The 20589-nt window shown below is 38.6% G+C and overlaps 1 protein-coding gene across 6 annotated transcripts in view; it reads right to left on the reverse strand.

The window, feature by feature from the left end:
• Positions 1–20589, reverse strand: part of CFAP95 (cilia and flagella associated protein 95) — a 123422-nt gene that overhangs the window by 41868 nt on the left and 60965 nt on the right. For all 6 annotated transcript variants that reach the window (XM_060013423.1, XM_060013427.1, XM_060013426.1 and 3 more), the window contains 2 exons: positions 4471–4589; positions 3541–3600 (listed from right to left, as the gene is read on the reverse strand). In XM_060013423.1, coding sequence (XP_059869406.1) covers positions 3541–3600; positions 4471–4589 — 179 coding nt within the window. The remainder of the gene's footprint in view (positions 1–3540; positions 3601–4470; positions 4590–20589) is intronic.

Below are 20589 nucleotides of genomic sequence, written 5' to 3' on the forward strand. Positions count from 1 at the left end.
CGTGCCGTGGAGCGGCTAGGCCCATGAGCCATGGCCGCTGAGCCTGCACGTCCGGAGCCTGTGCTCTGCAACAGGAGAGGCCACAACAGTGAGAGGCCCACGTACCGCAAAAAAAAAAAAAAAAAGAATATTTTCCTGAACTGATAGATATGTGTTTCTAGATGAAAAGGGTTTGCCAAGTGTCTAGCCCAGCTGATCTACATAGCATTTATCATGTATGTACATATTACTATTTTAACTGTTTTACATGTATTAACTTGCTTAATTGTCACAACAACCCTAGCTTTATAATTATCATCCCCATTTTACAGATGAAGAAAAATGAGGTACAAAATTGTTAGGCAATTAGCCCAAGTTCACACAGCTAGTAAGTGGCAGGGCCAGGATTTGAAAGCAGGTAATGGAGCCCTAAAGCCCACTACACAATACTACCATGCAGGAGGGAGTACCATTGTGAAATTTTAGAATACACTATAGACAGTTCTATTTGATTTTTTAAAAGCAGGAGTATGTACTATTTTGATAGTGCATGCAGAGCCCAGCCCTTGACTAAGAACCTGAGGGAAATCCCATGCAGACTACTGTTCCTATCTCCAAACACAACTTCCTTCTGTCCAATACTGTATCCTACAAATTCCAGTTACATCAGAAGCTCTAAATTCCTATTCCCGCCTCCCAGCTCAACAATAACACTGCTCTACTCATGGGCTCACCCCACTGCGCTGCAGCCAGGAAAAGTGACTTCAGTGCATAAGTGATGCTCACATCTCATCTTCAGGAGCACAGAACCACACTGGTTGCTATCCAACCCTTGACAACAGTTGCCTAATATGTTTTGCTCAGTCCTGTAGCTATTTGTGGCAGGATAGTAAGTCTGAAACCAGTCCTCATATGCCTGAAGATATCTTTATTTGACTCTCACATTTAAATAATTCTGGGTTCAAAATTCTTTTCCTTCAATATTTTAATATTATGCTCTTGCATCCAGTGTTGCTATTGGGAAGTTAATGTCAACCTGATTTTTATTATTTTGCCTTATTTTGTAACTGTCTTTATTTCTCTAAGTAATAAAGCTTTAAATTTCGGTTCCATTGGTTTTAAATTCCTGTTACATTTGTTCCATCAGGTCTACTTCATCTGGTATAGGTTGCCTATATCTTTTCATTCTTCATGATGCTTTTGTTCTTTACATGTGTCATGATATTTTTTTAAGACCTGGAACTCATCTGTATTATTACTAAGACGATCAGTTGCCTCTGCTTTTTTTTTTTTTTTTTTTTTAATGTGTGCCTCTGCTTTTGATGACTACATAAGTGGTCCACTGAAAAGGGAGGCTTAGCTGGTGTCTTCAGTGTATGCATAGGAGATATGAGTTGAGTGCCTCTACTGCACTTCTCTGGGCTTAACTGCACTTATTTTCCCTGGCATTTCTTTCTCCTCAAGATATACTGCCTAGTTCCTCTATATCCGAGATTGCTTTCCCTAATTGGAGTTGGGGAAGACAACTCAGGGACCTCCTGGCTATCTGTACTGGCATTATAGATCTCAATGCTGAGGTCAGAGCTGCAGGGAGGTAGGTTGCTGGCATCAAAATTTCTATTGTGTAAAGCCCTGGGTGTCTCATTTTCTGTCCTGGGCTGAAAACAGCAGTCAAAATCAATGCAGAAAAATCCAACTTGGAGCATATAATCCAAGTTTGAAAATGCAATAGATAAGCCTTTTTCAGCTCCTATCCAAGCCTGGCCCACTGAGATTACAGCTCTCACCCTGGGTTGGCCCAAGTCTCCATGTAGAGACCTCAACCCTGCCTTCTCTCTTCTCCTGTCATCCCATCCCTCAGCAATCTTCTGCTCTAGCCCATCATTTTCTAAAGATTTTCTCAGAGTTTTGATATAGCTGTCAAAGTCTGCCTCTGGATTCATTCTGTCTACCCATGTCTTTATTGGAATTTCTAGATTTCAGTGCAAGAAATGGAGCCAGTAGGATGTTTTTAGTTCATCACCTTGTTAGAAGCCAGAAGCCCACCTCCTCAACGATCATTCTGGGAATACTCCCTGTGGATCCTCCAGCCTACTTAGAGATGCTACAGCAGGCTGTAGGGGACACAGACCAGGCCAGCCTTGCAGGAGTAATGAAGATTAGAACCCACAGTTTAAAACACCTGGCCAAAATTATAACAGATGACTAAGAAATGGGGTGGGGCATTATTATTTAGGGTACTCTCCACCCCCACCCTAGGCAGACTCTGCAGAACAGGTTAGCTCTAATGCCAGATAGCTCTCAAAGGAAGCAAAAACATCTAAATTTCCACTGATGATATGTACTCATATCTTCATAATACACAATCCAACACTTAGAATTTTTTCATGCTTGTAAGTACCTATATTTCATCACTTATCTATTTATCATTACAGAAATTATGAAAGTTTGTCTTCTTTAGAAAGATGAGTGGAAATTTCTTTTCTGTAGTAACAAGTCATGCTGCCCCCAAAAGAAATTTATGTATCAGTAAAGAATAGTAGTTTCTTGCTATACACTCAATTCTCATTATTCACAATAATATTCTATAAAGGCACTGTGAATTAGCAAATCCTGAACCCCTTCCTAGCTCTGTAGGAAATACAGAGCTAGGTTCCTTCAAGCCTCTGGTCACAACATTTTCATCAACCAATCAATACATACCTTGGTTTTATGTGTGTTTCTGTTTGAGACATTTTATTCATTATATAGTTGCCTCATTAATGTTGAATATGACCAACCACACTGTAACTCATGCCTGAATGAAGCTTATCTAACACACCCATTTTCTTCATAAGGCACATCACAGCCTTCTTGCCCTTGGAAACACTAGATAGCACTTTAGCACTACACTTGGAAGCCATTTCAAACAGCAAAATCACCAACCAAACACACAAAAAAATGCAAAAAAAATACATGACCATGAAAAGGACACTTGCATACAGTATGAGAGTTGGACCAAGAAGGCAGAGTCTTGCCTTGTTCCACCTCAGCTGAGAATGTGTGCATTGGGTGGCTCAAATTTTTTGCCACTTTATGTATATCCATTAATGACTGCAACAGCACCCTTAGTATTGATTTGGGGGTTACAAATAAATTTTAGCAAGTAAGAGAATTTGTAAATATAGAATCAACAAATAATGAGTATTGACTACTATATTATTATTATTGCTTGCATATTGATGGGAAAAAACTTTTGTTAAAGGAAAGAAGTCTAATGCTGATTTTTTTGTACACACACACACACACACACACACACATATCACTGTTTATAATTGTTTTTAAATGATAATCTATTTTTCTTCTAACAGGTTTGTTGGTATTAATAAGTTGGAAAAAAATAAACACAATTTTTTTAAAAAAAGGAAAGAAGTCTGTAAGATGGCACATAAAGGGCACTTTGTTGACCTTGGTTCACCCCTCACTCCTTCACCCCTGCAAACAAACCTCCTGAACCATTAAGAAACATTTTGTGCAATCTGCAGCAGTTTAGGGACTACAAACATTTTGAACATTTCGTACCAATCTGATGGGTGTCTAGGAAAGAGAGCTCCAAAACCTGTGGCAGGCAATCCAGTGTCCCTGGAAACAAGATAACAATTTTTAGAAAACATGTCAAGTTGATATTTATAAACTTTCAGAGCTATATAAAACTAATTTGGGAGCTGAATTTTTATTATAATTTTTTAAAGGATTTCCATGTTTGCAACTTTAATGCACTTTGCAAAATAAAATGTCCCAGCAAGTAAATGGAAAGAAATTTCAGCATTTTGTCCAATAACTACAATACAAGATGAAGTCTATGTCACACATTTCCATGGAAAGGCGCTATGCCAGGCTGCAGGACTACAGATGTGACTAAGAAACAGTTCCTACCCTCAAGGAACAATCTCAGAGGAAACACTTTCATATAAATAACTTGAATGTAAGTCCAACTGCTATGTAGAACATAAAATGCTCAGAGAGCCAGAATATGAGAGCAATTAATTCTGATTAATGACAGCTTACCTAATTCTTACTGCATGTCAGGCAGTATTTTTATGCACATTTCATACTTTTCATCTAAACTTAAAACAACCCTATAAAGTAGATACTTTCATAATGCCCATTTTATGAACTGAGGATTATAGATACTGCATAATTTTCACAAGTAAATTGTGGAGATGGGGCTCAAACCTAAGTCGTCAGAACCAGGACCAGAAAACAATGTGTAAACGGGAAATGACATTTTAGAGGGACCTAGAATGCGTAGTGCTGATTGGCAAACAAACAAGGGAAAGGAATTCCAAACAGAGGGAACAGCATGAACAGAAAGCGTGGAAGCTTGAGATGTGTTGATTGTGCTTGATGTGGTCCTGTAATATGTACCTGGGGCCACTATACCTCTTCACTACTTATATAAACCCTTTCCTGAATGTGCCTGTTCTAAGCAAAGGACAGTATGAAGCATACCTTTCAATAATTCCAGAGCTCATCGTTTCCTCATTCAATAAAGCCTTGCTCTTTATTTCAGCCAATTCTGTGTTTAAACAAACTTGTGCCATTTTCTCATGTGTTTCTGATATCCAAATCTGGAAAAATAAAAGCCGCATACAAGGAAAATAAATAAATTGCCACAAATGCTCAGTTACTAAAATATATTTCTGAAGTACATTCTGATTTTAATTGTTGACTCCATTAACATTAAAAAATAAGAAATGTCCCAAAGCAGTCAACGATTACATCATAAATATGTGAAAGTGGCAATTCTTTACTATGTTTTGTTGGAAAATAAAAATCAAGTTGGTGTTTCCATGAAATGGAAAGTACCGCATTCAACTACATTCCAATGCTTATTTGCTTTCTATTTCCTTCTCAAGATTAGTATATTTTAACTTCTCTAAGTAAGAAAATGTACCAATCACTTTGTAAATCACATAGGACTTCAGATACCATCATCATTATCCATTCTCTATCACAGAGGATAATTCAATGAATTATCAAGCAATTATCACTACGAGAAAAACCTGATAATTACAGGGTGTACTAAAGTCAATTGCAGAAGCATCATGGTAATATCTAGAGGATCTCAGAAAAAAATGGGTGCTGAGGATTCAATATTCTTCCCATACAAAACTCTAGAAGATCACAAATGTGGAGGTTCACAGCAGAGATTCAGAACTCACCACCACCGAGAAACCAACTACTTTCTCCAAATCTGAAGACTAGCTTCCCTAAGACACCCAATGAAGCCCAAGATCACATTAATTCCACTAGATTTGTTCAGAAAAGAGAAACTACTGTTTAGAAATTTGGAGACTTCAGCTGCAAGAGTATCATAGCTAGAGTCAAATTCCTTTGGTCCATTTTTGTTAAGTATAAAAAGGCTCTGTAAAACTAAGAACCCATCCTACACAAAGCAATTTTAACTGTAGTCTCTGATCCTGGCTCCCTGGTCTCCTCCTAGGCTTCTATGACCACTGCCCGCTAAGACCTCAACCTTCTAAATCACCAGCCTCCAAGCCTAATTTCCTAGCTCTGACTCCTGTACTCTTAGCTCAACTACTCTTCCTCACAGATTCCAAAGTTCACAAGTCAATGGCAGGGGACACTGTATTGGGCTTCATATTTTATACTTTAACGAAAAATAAGACATTATCTTTTAGGGAAAAAATTACTAGGTATCATTTTGTTTTAAGGTATAAGGTTGACCCCAAAATTAACCTTAGATATACTCTCATCATTTTTTTAAATTTTATTGATTTATTTACTTTTATACAGCAGGTTCTTACTAGTTATCTATTTTATACATATCAGAGTATATATGTCAATCCCAATCTCCCAATTCATCCCACCGCCACCACCACCACCCCCACTTTCCCTCCTTGGTGTCCATCCATTTGTTCTCTACATCTGTGTCTCTATTTCTGCCTTGCAAACCGGTTCACCTGTACCATTTTTCTAGATTCCACATATATGCGTAAATATACAATATTTGTTTTTCTCTTTCTGATTTACCTCACTCTGTATGACAATCTCTAGGTCCATCCACGTCTCTACAAATGACCCAATTTCGTTCCTTTTATGGCTGAGTAATATTCCATTGTATATATGTACCAAATCTTCTTTATCCATTCATCTGTCAATGGGCATTTAGTTTGCTTCCATGATCTGGCTATTGTAACTAGTGCTGCAATGAACATTGGGGAGCATGTGTCTTTTTGAACTATGGTTTTCTCTGGGTATATGCCCAGTAGTGGGATTGCTGGGTCATATGGTAATTCTATTTTTAGTTTTTTAAAGAACCTCAATACTGTTCTCCATAGTGGCTGTATCAATTTACATTCCCACCAACAGTGCAAGAGGGTTGCCTTTTCTCCACAACCTCTCCAGCATTTGTTGTTTGTAGGTTTTCTTATAATGCCCATTCTAACTGGTGTGAGGTGATACCTCATTGTAGTTTTGATTTGCATTTCTCTAATAATTAGTGACGCTGAGCATCTTTCCATGTGCCTCTTGGCCATCTGTATGTCTTCTTTGGAGAAATGTCTATTTAGGCCTTTGGCCAATTTTTGGATTGGATTGTTTGTTTTCTAAATATTGGGCTGCATGAGCTGTTTATATATTTTGGAGATTAATTCTTTGTTCATTGATTCATTTGCAAATATTTTCTCCCATTCTGAGGGTTGTCTTTTCATCTTATTTATAGTTTCCTTTGCTGTGCAAAAGTTTTGAAGTTTCATTAGGTCCCAGTTGTTTCTTTTTGTTTTTATTTCCATTACTCTAGGAGGTGGGTCAAAAAAGATCTTGCTATGTTTTATGTCAAAGAGTGTTGTATGTTTTCCTCTAAGAGTTTTATGGTGTCTGGTCTAACATTCAGGTCTTTAATCCATTCTGAGTTTATTTTTGTGTATGGTGTTAGGGAGTGTTCTAATTTCATTCATTTACATGTAGCTGTCCAGTTTTCCCAGCACCACTTACTGAAGAGATTGTCTTTTCTCCATTGTGCATCCTTGCCTCCTTTGCCATAGATCAGTTGACCACAGGTGCGTGGGTTTATCTCTGGGCTTTCCATGCTGTTCCATTGATCTATATTTCTGGTTTTGTGCCAGTACCATATTGCCTTGATTACTGTAGCTTTGTAGTATAGTCTGAAGTCAGGGAGTATGATTCCTCCGGCTCTGTTTTCTTCCCTCAAGATTGCTTTGGCTATTCAGGGTCTTTTGTGTCTCCATACAAATTTTAAGATTTTTTGTTCTACTTCTGTAAAAAATGCCATTGGTAATTTGATAGGGATTGCATTGAATCTGTAGATTGTTTGGGTAGTATAGTCATTTTTACAATATTGATTCTTCCAATCCAAAAACATGGTATATTTCTCCATCTGATTGTGTCATCTTTGATTTTTTCATCTGTGTCTTATAGTTTTCTGAGTACAGGTATTTTACCTCCATAGGTAGCTTTATTCCTAGGTACTATATTCTTTTTGCTGCAATGGTGAATGGGATTGTTTCCTTAATTTCTCTTTCTGGTTTTTTGTTAGTGTACAGGAACACAAGAGATTTCTGTGCATTAATTTTGTATCCTGCAACTTTACCTAATTCATTGATTAGCTCTAGTAGTTTTCTGTTGGCATCTTTAGGATTTTCTACATATAGTATCATGTCATCTGCAAACAGTGACAGTTTTACTTCTTCTTTTCCAATTTGTATTCCCTTTATTTCTTTTTCTTCTCTGATTGCCATGGCTAGGACTTCCAAAACTATGTTGAATAAGAGTGGCAAGAGTGGACATCCTTGTCTTGTTCCTGATCTTAGAGGAAATTATTTCAGTTTTTCACCATTGAGAATGATATTAGCTGTGGTTTTGTCATATATGGCCTTTATTATGTTGAGGTAGGTTCCCTCTATGCCTATTTTCTGTAGAGTTTTTGTCATAAATGTGTGTTGAATTTTGTCAGAAGCTTTTTCTGCATCTACTGAGATGATCATATGGTTTTTATTCTTCAATTTGTTAATATGGTTTATCACATTGATTGATTTGCATATATTGAAGAATCCTTGCATCCCTGGGATAAATCCCACTTGATCATGGTGTATGATCCTTTTAATGTGTTGCTGGATTCTGTTTGCTAGTATTTTGTTGAGGATTTTCACATCTATACTCATTAGTGATACTGGTCTGTAATTTTCTCTTTTTGTAGTATCTTTGTCTGGTTTGGGTATCAGGGTGATGGTAGCCTTCTAGAATGAATTTGGAGTGTTCCTTCCTGTGCAACTTTTTGGAATAGATTGAGAAGGATGGGTGTTAGTTCTTCTCTAAATATTTGATAGAATTCACCTGTGAAGCCATCTTGTCCTGGACTTTTGTTTCTTGGAAGATTTTTAATCACAGTTTCAATTTCATTACTTGTGATTGGTCTGTTCATATTTTCTATTTCTTCCTGGTTCAGTCTTGGAAGGTTATACCTTTCTAATAATTTTTCCATTTCTTCCAGGTTGTCCAGTTTATTGGCATAGAGTTGCTTGTAATAGTCCCTTACAATGCTTTGTATTTCTGTGATGTCCATTGTAACTTCCCCTTTTTCATTTCTAATTTTATTGATTTGAGTCCTCTCCCCCTTTTTCTTGATGAGTCTGGCTAAAGGTTTATCAATTTCATTTATCTTCTCAAGGAACCAGCTTTTAGTTTTATTGATCTTTGCTACTGTATTTATTTCTGCTCCGATCCTTATGATTTCTTTCCTTCTACTAACTTTGGGTTTTGTTCGTTCTTCTTTCTTTATTTCCTTTAGGTGTAAGGTTAGATTGTTTATTTGAGATTTTTCTTATATCTTGAGGTAAGATTGTATTGCTATAAACTTCCCTCTTAGAACTGCTTTTGCTGTATCCCATAGGCTTTGGATCATCATGTTTTCATTGTCATTTGTCTCTAGTTATTTTTTGATTTCCTCTTTGATTTCTTCAGTGATCTCTTGGTTGTTTAGTAACGTACTGTTTAGCCTCCATGTGTTTGTGTTTTTTATGTTTTATTTCCCTGTAATTGATTTCTAACCTCATAGTGTTGTGGTCAGAAAAGATGCTTGATATGATCTCAATTTTCTTATATTTACTGAGGCTTGATTTGTGACCCAAGATGTGAACAATCTTGGAGAATGTTCCATGAGAAGAAACTGTAATCTGCTGTTTTTGGATGGAATGTCCTATAAATATCAATTAAATCTATCTGGTTTATTGTGTCATTTAAAGCTTCTGTTTCCTTATTTTCTGTCTGGATGATCTGTCCAGTAGTGTAACTGAGGTGTTAAAGTCCCCCACTATTATTGTGTTACTGTCGATTCCCCCTTTTATAGCTGTTAGCATTTGCCTTATGTATTGAGGTGCTCCTATGTTGGGTGTATATATATTTATAATTGTTACATCTTCTTCTTGGATTGATCCCTTGATCATTATGTAGTGTCCTTCCTTGTCTCTTGTAACATTCTTTATTTTAAAGTCTGTTTCATCTAATATGAGTATTGCTACTCCAGCTTTCTTTTGATTTCCATTTGCATGGAATATCTTTTCCATCTCCTCACACTCAGTCTGTATGTGTCCCTCTGTCTGAAGTGGGTCTCCTATAGACAGCATATATAAGGGTCTTGTTTCAGCCAGCCTGTGTCTTCTGGTTGGAGCATTTAATCCATTCACTTTTAAGGTAATTATCAATATGTATGTTCCTATTACCATTTTAATTGTTTTGGGTTTGTTTTTGTAGGTCCTCTTTTTCTCTTTTGTTTCCCACTTAAAGAAGTTCCTTTAGCATTTGCTGTAGAGCTGGTTTGGTGGTGTTGAATTCTCTTAGCTTTTGCCTGTCTGTAAAGCTTTTGATTTCTCCATTGAATCTGAATGAGATCCTTGCTGGGTAGAGTAATCTTGGTTGTAGGTTCTTCCCTTTCATCACTTTAAATATACCGTGCCACTCCCTTCTGGCCTATAGGGTTTCTGCTGAGAAATCAGCTGTTAACCTTATGCGAGTTCCCTTGTATATTATTTTTCATTTTTCCCTTGTTGCTTTTAATAATTTTTCTTTGTCTTTAATTTTTGTCAGTTTGATTACTATGTGTCTCGGCATGTTTCTCCTTGGGTTTATCCTGCTTGGGACTCTCTGCAATTGCTGGACTGGGTGGCTATTTCCTTTCCCATGTTAGGGAAGTTTTCGACTATAATCTCTTCAAATATTTTCTCGGGTCCTTTCTCTCTCTCTTCTCCTTTTGGGACCCCTTTAATGTGAATGTTGGTGTGTTTAATGTTGTCCCAGAGGTCTCTTAGGCTGTCCTCATTTCTTTTCATTCTTTTTTCTTTATTCTGTTCCTTGGCAGTGATTTCCATCATTCTGTCTTCCAGGTCACTTATCCGTTCTTCTGCCTCAGTTATTCTGCTATTGATTGTTTCTAGTGTATTTTTCATTTCAGTTATTGTATTTTTCATCTCTGTTTGTTTGTCCTTTAATTCTTCTAGGTCTTTGTTAAACATTTCTTGCATCTTCTCGATCTTTGCCTCCATTCTTTTTCTGAGGTCCTGGATCATCTTCACCATCATTATTCTGAATTCTTTTGCTGGAAGGTTGCCTGTCTCCAGTTCATTTAGTTGATTTTCTGGGGTTTTATGTTGTTCCTTCATCTGGTACATAGTCCTCTGCCTTTTCATTTTGTCTCTCTTTCTGTGAATCTCATCATTTTTGACAGTAAAATATTTCAGTAAATCAATCAATACCATTGAAAATTATATGAAACAAAGATACTGCCAAACTGAAATAATGCGTATGAAAAGGAAATAGATAATAGCACTAGTGGTTCTTAAGTTTATTGACTGCATATTCTGTATCAGACACCATATTAAGCACTTTATATATGTTATTCCCCTAAATACTTAAAGCAACCCTGAGTGTTGTATGTCAATCATCATGGCAGAAGGAAAAGAAAAATCAAATGGGGAATGAATAGAGTTTAATAAAGAATCTATTTATAAAAGTGTGGCCAGAATTCAGAAAATAAACAAACAATGATGAAGCACCCTGAAGACAGCAATATTGGGGAGGCATAGGGTAGGGCAGTTATGGAACCCAGAATGATCTACAGCTGTAAAGAGAGGGTCACTTGATACTTGTGGCTTTCAGAACAGACACAGTGTTTTAGTCTGTTCTGGCTATGTTACAAATATCACAGACTAAGTGGCTTATGAACACAGAATTTATTTCTCACAGTTCTGAAGGCTGGGAAAGCCAAGATCAAGGCACTAGCAGTGACTGGTGAGTGCCTACTTCCTAGCTGATAGACAGCCATCTTTTCACAGTGTCCTCACAATGGCAGAAGTGGGGAAGGAGCTCTCTGGTGTCTCTTTTATAAGGGCATTAATCTCATTCATGAGGACTCCACCCTCATGAATTAATCACCTCCCAAATGCCCCATCTCCTAAGTCTATCACACTAGGAGTTAGAATTTTAACATTTGAATTTGGGAAGGATACAAATATTCAATCCATAGCATACAGCCACTGCCAAACCATGGCCCTGCAGGGAGGAAATCACAGGAATAAATGTCCAAGCCAACTCTCCTCCCACTGCTGATCAATTGTCAGTGCCTTCCAAAGGCCAATTCCTGGCAATTCACAGGAGGCCAGAGGGCAAAAAAGCTCACTGATGCAATCCATAAAGGTCAGCCTGCTTGGCACAGAGCAGGGTTGAGAAGGGTGGAGAGTGGATCTGGAGGGAGAAAGGAAGGACCTTTGGCATAGTTTATCTTCATTTTAAAGAAGGGAAAACTGAGGCTGAAAGGGATAAAGTAATGCCCAGCTAAACCAGAGAGAAAAGTAGAAGTTCCACAATTCAAAACATGCAGTCTGACTCTTTCATTCATTCATCCATCCATATCTGTGAAGTGCCAGGCATCCTACTAAGTTCTAGAGCTAGAGTATTAAATAAAACCCAGAGGCTATCCTGGCTGTAGCTTAGTTGAGTTGCAATAAATCATGGGGATAATGGTAATAACAAGAGCACATGGCCAGACACCATTCTAAATGTCTTCACATTAAATGCTCATGAAAACTCTATCCCCACTTTACACCCAAGGAAACAAAGACATGGAAAACTGTAAACTCTTGACCAAAGTTACAACCTAGTAAGTGGTGGAGCCAAGAATCAGTAAGAAGCCATCTGACTCCAGAGCCCACTCTTTTTTTTTTTTTAACATCTTTATTTGAGTACAATTGCTTTACAATGGTGTGTTAGTTTCTGCTTTATAACAAAGTGAATCAGTTATACATACACATATATTCCCATATCTCTTCCCTCTTGCGTCTCCTTCCCTCTCACCCTCCACATCCCACCCCTCCAGGCGGTCACAAACCACCGAGCTGATCTCACTGTGCTATGTGGTTGCTTCCCACTAGCTATCTATTTTACGTTTGGTAGTGTATATATGTCCATGCCACTCTCTCACTTCATCCCAGCTTACCCTTCCTGCTCCCCATATCCTCAAGTCCATGCTCTAGTAGGTCTGTGTCTTTATTCCCATCTTACCCCTAGGTTCTTCATGACCTTTTTTTTTTTTTCCTTAGATTCCTATTTGTATGGAAACACAAAAGACCCCGAATAGCCAAAGCAATCTTGAGAACAAAAAATGGAGCTGAAGGAATCAGGCTCCCTGACTTCAGACCATACTGCAAAACTACAGTAATCAAGACAGTATGGTACTGGCACAAAAACAGAAATATAGATCAATGGAACAGGATAGAAAGCCCAGAGATAAACCCACGCACATATGGTCACCTTATCTTTGATAAAGGAGGCAAGAATATACAGTGGAGAAAAGACAGCCTCTTCAATAAGTGGTGCTGGGAAAACTGGACAGGTACATGTAAAAGTATGAAATTAGAACACTCCCTAACACCATACACAAAAATAAAATCAAAATGGATTAAAGACCTAAATGTAAGGCCAAACACTATCAAACTCTTAGAGGAAAACATAGGCAGAACACTCTATGACATAAATCACAGCAAGATCCTTTTTGACCCACCTCCTAGAGAAATGGAGATAAAAACAAAAATAAACAACTGGGACCTAATGAAACTTAAAAGCTTTTGCACAGCAAAGGAAACCATAAACAAGACCAGAGCCCACTCTTAACCTCTGTGTTTCCTGTATCAGAGGTAAATGTTATCCCCCAATATTAGACTTCCCATCTTCATCAATAATAGAACACCCAAATTTTAGCTGGGCCCGTGAAGTTTCAGACTACATTTTCTAGTCTCCCTTATACACAGATATGACCAGTGACTGGTTCTGGACAGCAGGGCATAAATGGAATAAATATATACAACCTCCAGGAAAGGTCCTGCTTCTGTTTCTCTTCTTGCTGCATGGAATGTGGACATAATGACAGGTTTCCAGCAGCCATATTGGGCCCTACACAAGGGATAGCAGAGCAAGAAGCTAGAAGCAGTAGGTCTCTGACAATTTATGGAAATTTCATACCAGTCCTGGCCTGCTGTCCTCTAGACTTTTTACATAAAATAATAAAACCTTATGTGCAGAGCCACTGTTGATTTTTGGTTTCTGTTGCACATAGGCAAACCTAATCCTACACCATCTTAATGTAAAAAATCACTTTGGTCTAGAAATGTTCATAACCTGACATAGGGTGGATAATATATAAAAGCACTTCCATATGTTTAAAAGTCTTTGGGGCTTTATATATATATCACAAACTGGAGATTGGCAATTTGATATGTGAGATAGCTAAATTAACACAGCACCAACTCACAGGCTAATCACTAAAATTTCCATTTAATTTGCATAATAAAATCTAGTTTGAGTCAAATGGTAATATAAAAGATATCTAATGTGTGTACAGGATGTGCACTTCATGATATCATTCTTTTCCCCATTTTCCTGAGTATCAATTTTTTTAAGTCCCAATTTCTAATCTTCCAAGATGAACTCTTCCTATATGTGCTACACTTAAGAAAACCCAGGGACTTCCCTGGTGACACAGTGGTTAGGAATCTGCCTGCCAATGCAGGGTACATGGCTTCGAGCTCTGGTCTGGGAAGATCCCACATGCCGCGGAGCAACTAAGCCCGTGCACCACAACTACCGAAGCCCGTGCACCTAGAGCTCGTGCTCCACAACAAGAGAAGCCACTACAATGAGAAGCCCATGCAGCACAACGAAGAGTAGCCCCCCACTCAACGCAACTGGAGAAAACCCGGGTGCAGCAATGAAGAACCAATGCAGCCAAAAATAAATAAATTTATTTAAAAAAAAAAGAAAACCCAGTAAACATATAACCTGGGTAACAGGTACAGGAAAAGAGCAAGTCACTTAGGGCTTCCCCTCAATTTCCACATTTGAGTGTAACCAGTCTCTTTGTGCTGAGGATGACTTACCCCCTGGCAGAATCTCTCTTGGAAAGATTCATTTCAAATGATGCCCAATTGACATTTCTTTTTTGGCTTCCCTATAGGGTTCCCTGAAAGCATGCTCCTCTGACCCATACTGACAGAAGTGCAGGTAATTCTCAAGTCAAGTCTCCCCTCTGATGCCACAGGCTGCTTCAGGAACAAGTCAGATCCCAATCCACCTAGTCCCCTGACTTCAGGGGAACATTTATCAAATTGCCTGTCTGATAATGTTCAGGCCCCACACTATAGCTTGATGAGCAGGACATGCTTCCACCCCCCCGCCAGTGGGGACAAGAGGGATGGGACCCAGCATGTACACCCCTCCAAATGACTCCCCCAAATTCCAAATACTCTCATCCAGGTCTCTTCAATTTCAACATTTTCTTTCTTTTTTCCTTTTTTTTTTAACCTTCAACGTGGATGAGAGATCAAGAGTTTCAAAACCAGTTACCGCCCAAATGCTCTGCATGCTCTCATTATGAAATGGAGAAGTTGGCATTTTTTATCTTAGATCTTCAGTCATAATTGAGGAAGAGTCTTATTTTATCCTGTTAAACAGCACTCCCCCTACCACTGCCAAAAAAGTCATCATCAAAAAGTAATACAGATACTTTGTTAAAAGTCTTTACCTTCAAAAATCATCCAAAAGGCTATTCTTATTTCTCAGCAGTAGTTTTGTCCTGTTTTCTGTTTTCGTGGCTCTACTTTCATGTCTAAGTGAACACAGTAGTACCACATACAGATTATTTAAAGGATCCAAGAGAAGCAGAGAGTCCCTCTTCCCATCATTATTTTGAACAACTGAGACTTACGGGGTGCAAAAAATAATTTCATTATTTTTCTTTACTGCCAGTTCAAGTTAGCCTTTATGGGATGGCTCTTTCCCTGCACCTAGAAGAGATAAATTATGGACAAGTGCCATATTTTCTTCTGGTCACTTTCAGATAACAAAACCACTGCTTGTCACAGAAGCAGTCTCAGTTAAGTAATTAATATTAGTAGAATAATCACAAGAGGGCCTTTTATTTGTCTAGTTGTCTGAGGGAAGGACAGAGCAGACTAAACAAAGAAATAGAAAATCAGCTAACCCTCCTTGGAGAAGAAAATCTTTAACCTTAAATAAAATTCATCATTTTGATGAGATATTTTAATTATTGAAATGTGACCAAAAGACTTTTAATTATCTGAGAGTGACCATAAAAATTATGGAAATTGCACAAGATCTTATCCAGGGGTAGAGAAAGAACTAATTCCACAGAGTAGGGTGAATAGACAACGGAGGCAAAGAATGTGTCTGTGTCTATGTGTGTGTGTGTGTGATTGCACCTTTTGAGTGCCATTTGATCAACCTAACAGTTATACTTGCTTAAGCAAATTGATATACATGAAATATTAAAATCTAGTTTCTCTAAAAGTTAAATTAGGGCATGATTATTGATATAGAAAAAGAGTTGCAAAGGAGGGTAATGGGATCAAAATGGCAGATGTCTCATTTCATTCATGTTCCAAATCCCTAGAAATGACAAAGAAGATACTTGATAGAATTAATAAGCCCATAGTTACAGCATAAGGAAAGTACACTCAAGTTGGCCAAAATTTATACGGAATTCCCAAAACAGGAAAGGCAGATGCAATTGTGCTGATATTGGAATAGACAATCCAAAGTAGATCCAGGAGAGAATGCTGGAACCTGTGGCATCAACTCCAAACTCAGAGATTATGGAGATACGAAGCAAGAGGGAGCCCTGACTCAACAGCCCACTCTCCCTAAATATCTTCCTTTTCCCTGGTGTAAGTGGTTCTCCTGCACTGACATTTAAAATTACTCCATTTACAACAATTTGATCCATATGCCTCTTTCAGGTACTTAGATCTGAATGCTAGAAGCATCTGTAAGATTGCAGTGCTCAAAACACTATTCTACTATGTTAATCAAAGAAAAACATACCTGAACCAATTAAGTAAATGATAATTGAATTTCTCAGATCCATTATAATTATATCCCTTTTAGGGTCACTAATTTTTATTTTTTTAATTTTTCTTATTATTTTTTAACATCTTTATTGGAGTATAATTGCCTTACAGTGGTGTGTTAGTTTCTGCTTTATAACAAAGTGAATCAGCTATACATATACATATATCACCTCCCTCTTGTGTCTCCCTCCCACCCTCCCTATCCCACCCTTCTAGGTGGTCACAAAGCACCGAGCTGATCTCCCTGTGCTATGTGGCTGCTTCCCACTAGCTATCTATTTTTCCTTTTTTATTTTTTTAACATCTCTGTTGGAGTATAATTGCTTTACAATGGTGTGTTAGTTGCTGCTTTATAACAAAGTGAATCAGTTATACATATACATATGTTCCCATATCTCTTCCCTCTTGCGTCTCCCTCCCTCCCACCCCTCTAGGTGGTCACAAAGCACCGAGCTGATCTCCCTGTGCTATTGGGCTGCTTCCCACTAGCTTTCTATTTTACATTTGGTAGTGTATATATGTCAATGCCACTCTCTCACTTCGTCCCAGCTTACCCTTCCCCCTCCCCGTGTCCTCACGTCCATTTTCTATGTCTGTGTCTATATTCCTGTCCTGCTAGGGTCACTAATTTTTAAATGTTGTATTTTCATCCACTAGAACAGCTCATATTTGAGACCTACTTAGGTATTCATCTATTCATAAAATGAATGTTAGCACACATTTGTACACTTTTAGCACACTTTTTTCATTTATTTGTCATTTTTAAGTCCAAAGTGACTGTGATGCTGTTAAAACTAATACTAGCTTAATTTGCTCATCAGTGTTGTCCTGTTAGTTCCAAAAATGCCTTGGCATTGATCCATTAGCTGTATAAGAAGAATCTGTTTAATGAAATTTCTCAAGTTCCTCTTTGTTCCTTTATATCTAAAATTTCTCACCTTCTATGACACAGCATCAAATCTGCCCTGTATTTAGTCCTTCTGAGTTTATGGGATTCAACATGCAGCACTTCCTCAGAAGTGGTCTTACGTAAGTCATTGTGACAGGGCCTTTGGTAGTGCCGTGAGGGTCCTTGGGTGAGGAACTTCACAAATGAAGAAACAATGATAGAAGTACTCTTGATCATTTATTTTGCATGGGACTCACTCTGTTATAGCTAAGTAGTACCTCAATAAAGTCCAAATAAAATACCGAAACAAAATATTGGAATTTAAAACACTATTTCCTATAATCACTTGGACTAATAAGACAATCAGAGAAACTCCAGTGGCTTGAATTAAATTACTGCTCTGCTGTGAATCCATGGCCCCACTCAGCCTCCTGAAGCCAGAGAGGCCACTGGAGTAGGAATTCGATTATGCCACTACTGAAAATTAGGTAGTATGTTTCCAGATTCCACCAACAGATGGTTCCTTTAAGCATTCACCTCAGGAGCTTCACGGTGGTCACCTCCACTAGGAAGCCATCTTTTTTTTTTTTGGCTGTACCACCGCTCAGCTTGTGGGATCTTAGTTCCTCAACCAGGGAGTGAACCCAGGTCCTCGGCAGTGAAAGCACAGAGTCTTAACCACTGGACCGCCAGGGAATTCCCTAGGAAGTCATCCTTGACCCTCCCATCAATCCATTTCAGTTCAAGTGCCCCTCACAGCATCCTTATTTCTCCGTATCACATCATCCATCATGCACACTGCCACTGTGGTTGTAGGTACCCATTAACCACATAAGCCTGTGAATTCCTGATGTACAGCGACCTTGCTTTGAATTATGTTTCTTACCCCAGCACTCAGCATGGTAACTTGGCATACATTTCTTATCCCAGCACTTAACAAAATAACAGGACCTCAATACATGTTTGTTAAATACAGTCTTCTTTCCCTTCTTCCTTCCACAAATATTTATTGAGCACCAACTATGTGTCAGACACCATTCTGGGAACGGGAGATACAGCAGAGAACAAAACAGACCAAAGTCCCTTCTCTCATGAAGCTTGTATTCTAGTAGGGGGAGAAAGACAATTAACAACTAAAAAGTCTTAAGTATGTCCAGTCATTGAAGTATCATGAAGGAAACTAAAGTAAAGGAAAGGGGATAGAGAGATGTGAACAGACTTCTATTTTACACACAAATGGGCAACTGGCTCATTGAACAAGTGGGACTTGTAAGTAGGTACAATTAGAAAACAAATTTATTCTTCTTCCATCGCTGCCCATTCATAGTTACTTGGAGGGACTTATTCTTTTCTATGCTCTTTGATGAAATATAGGACAGGCTCCAGGATTTTTCTGGTCACTCTCAGATAATATATTGATAAAAACCTTCTTGCTACTTCTGTCTCAAGAAGAGCCTTTTTGAGGTAAGTAAAATGCCCAGTCCCATGTACTAGCCAAAACTTCATTTAAAATGAAAGATTCTCATTCCTCCACCTTGGGCATGTTTTAGTCTGGTCTGCTTCAGTTGGCTTCTTCTCAATTGTCCCCCTTGGACTTCTTCCTTATACACCAACTCATTCTGGCTCCTTGAGCGTTTAAGATGAGGGTGAGGGGACATGAGGAAGGACAGAAGCAAATGCAGGAAAAGTGGACATGTAATCTTGTTTTGGTTTCCTCTGGACGAGTCTGTGTCTGACCCTGTCTGGCACTGAAGGACGTTCAAAGCTGACTTTCTTAGGGTGTTCTAATAGAAGCTGAGAGCCTTTCTGGGAACATTCAATGGTATGTTCTGTGATGCAGGATGCCAATTTCTGCACTTAAATGTCCTGTCTTAGCCCATAGGAATACAGTCGATCCCTCTTCAATCCCTACATGAGGTGCTCTTGGGCAGGCTCTAAAATGGCTCCCTGTCATTTTTCTCTTTTACATGGCCCATATCTGATCCCCCAAAGCCACATCTGGGCCTGAATACTCACTTATCCTTGCCCCACCACTCATGTATATGTAGCTAGTTCCTCTCTTTCTGCTCTGCTGCTTCAGACAGATCACCAGAGCCTCTTATCTATAACTTCACGAGGAACCCAAGGGGGTTTGCAGATGAGACTTACAGCACACCTTTTTCAAAATCCTGTCTCTATTTTCAAACTGAATTTTGGCTTTGCTGAATGTTGGGAAGCAGACCCAAGTTTGGTTCAGTAACATTCCTATCTAATACACACTGTAAACCTGGTAGAGGAACGACAAGGTTTCAATGACTATGAACGAAAGTCATAAAGAAGGTGAATATTATTTGTACATCCTCTATTAAACTAAGGCTTAACTGCTACAATGCATGGAATATAACGAATGAATATTTGAGGTTCCTACACCTCATATTTCACTTCATCTCACTTCCTCCCACAATCCAGAGACCAAGAAGATTTTCACTTATCAAAAATAAATGTTTTTAAGAGTCAAAGATGCTAAGTGCATGCCAGGCAATGCCTGCCTTGCCCAACTTGTTCTTGTCCTCACCATGCTCAAGAAAGCAAGGGTAAGCTGGGTTTGGGAGAGCAGGGCAGAGTGGTTATTTTCTGAGTTGAGCATTGGCCTCTAGAGCTCCATCAATGTGCTGGCTAATGACCAATTAGGCAGCCTGGTGCAAAGGCAACAGGGCAGGGTTGAAACTGAGGAAACCATCAGAATGCCCCTGAGATTTAAGCTGTGGTTCAAGAGGAGAACAGAGCAGAGAGAAACAGAGACGCCAAGAGAGACTGTGTGTGTGTCAGATAGAGAGAAGAGAGAGAGACAGAGAGAATGCCTTGCTTTAGAGCCATCTTGGTTCCTGTAAGTGTCCTCGTTCCACATCCAGGCAGCCGTATTTTTATAATATATTCCCATTTTTCAGGCTATCCTTATTGTTCTCTGTCTATGGTAAACTATAACAGGAAGGGAGGAAACAGCATGGGCTCTGCTAAGCTAATTCATTCCCATCACCCTGGAGAACACAGAATTTTCTAGAACTATTCCCAAAGTAGAATTATGGATCTTCCTAGGCTTACCCTTTTTCAAAGTAGCCCAGCCTTTTGGGGGCAGAATATGATATACAAACACAGTCTTCTCAACACATTCACATCCATCTTTGTCAAATTATCAGCTCTTCAGGCCCCCAGGCCATCCTATAAGGTTGAATTGAATCTTCAACTAGTCCCAAAACTCTTGACATTGTAGGACACAATTTGAGACTCTTTAGGGAGTTGAGTTCC

The sequence above is a fragment of the Delphinus delphis genome, chromosome 6 (assembly GCF_949987515.2).
Source record: "Delphinus delphis chromosome 6, mDelDel1.2, whole genome shotgun sequence".
In the NCBI taxonomy this organism is placed as follows: Eukaryota; Metazoa; Chordata; class Mammalia; order Artiodactyla; family Delphinidae; genus Delphinus; species Delphinus delphis.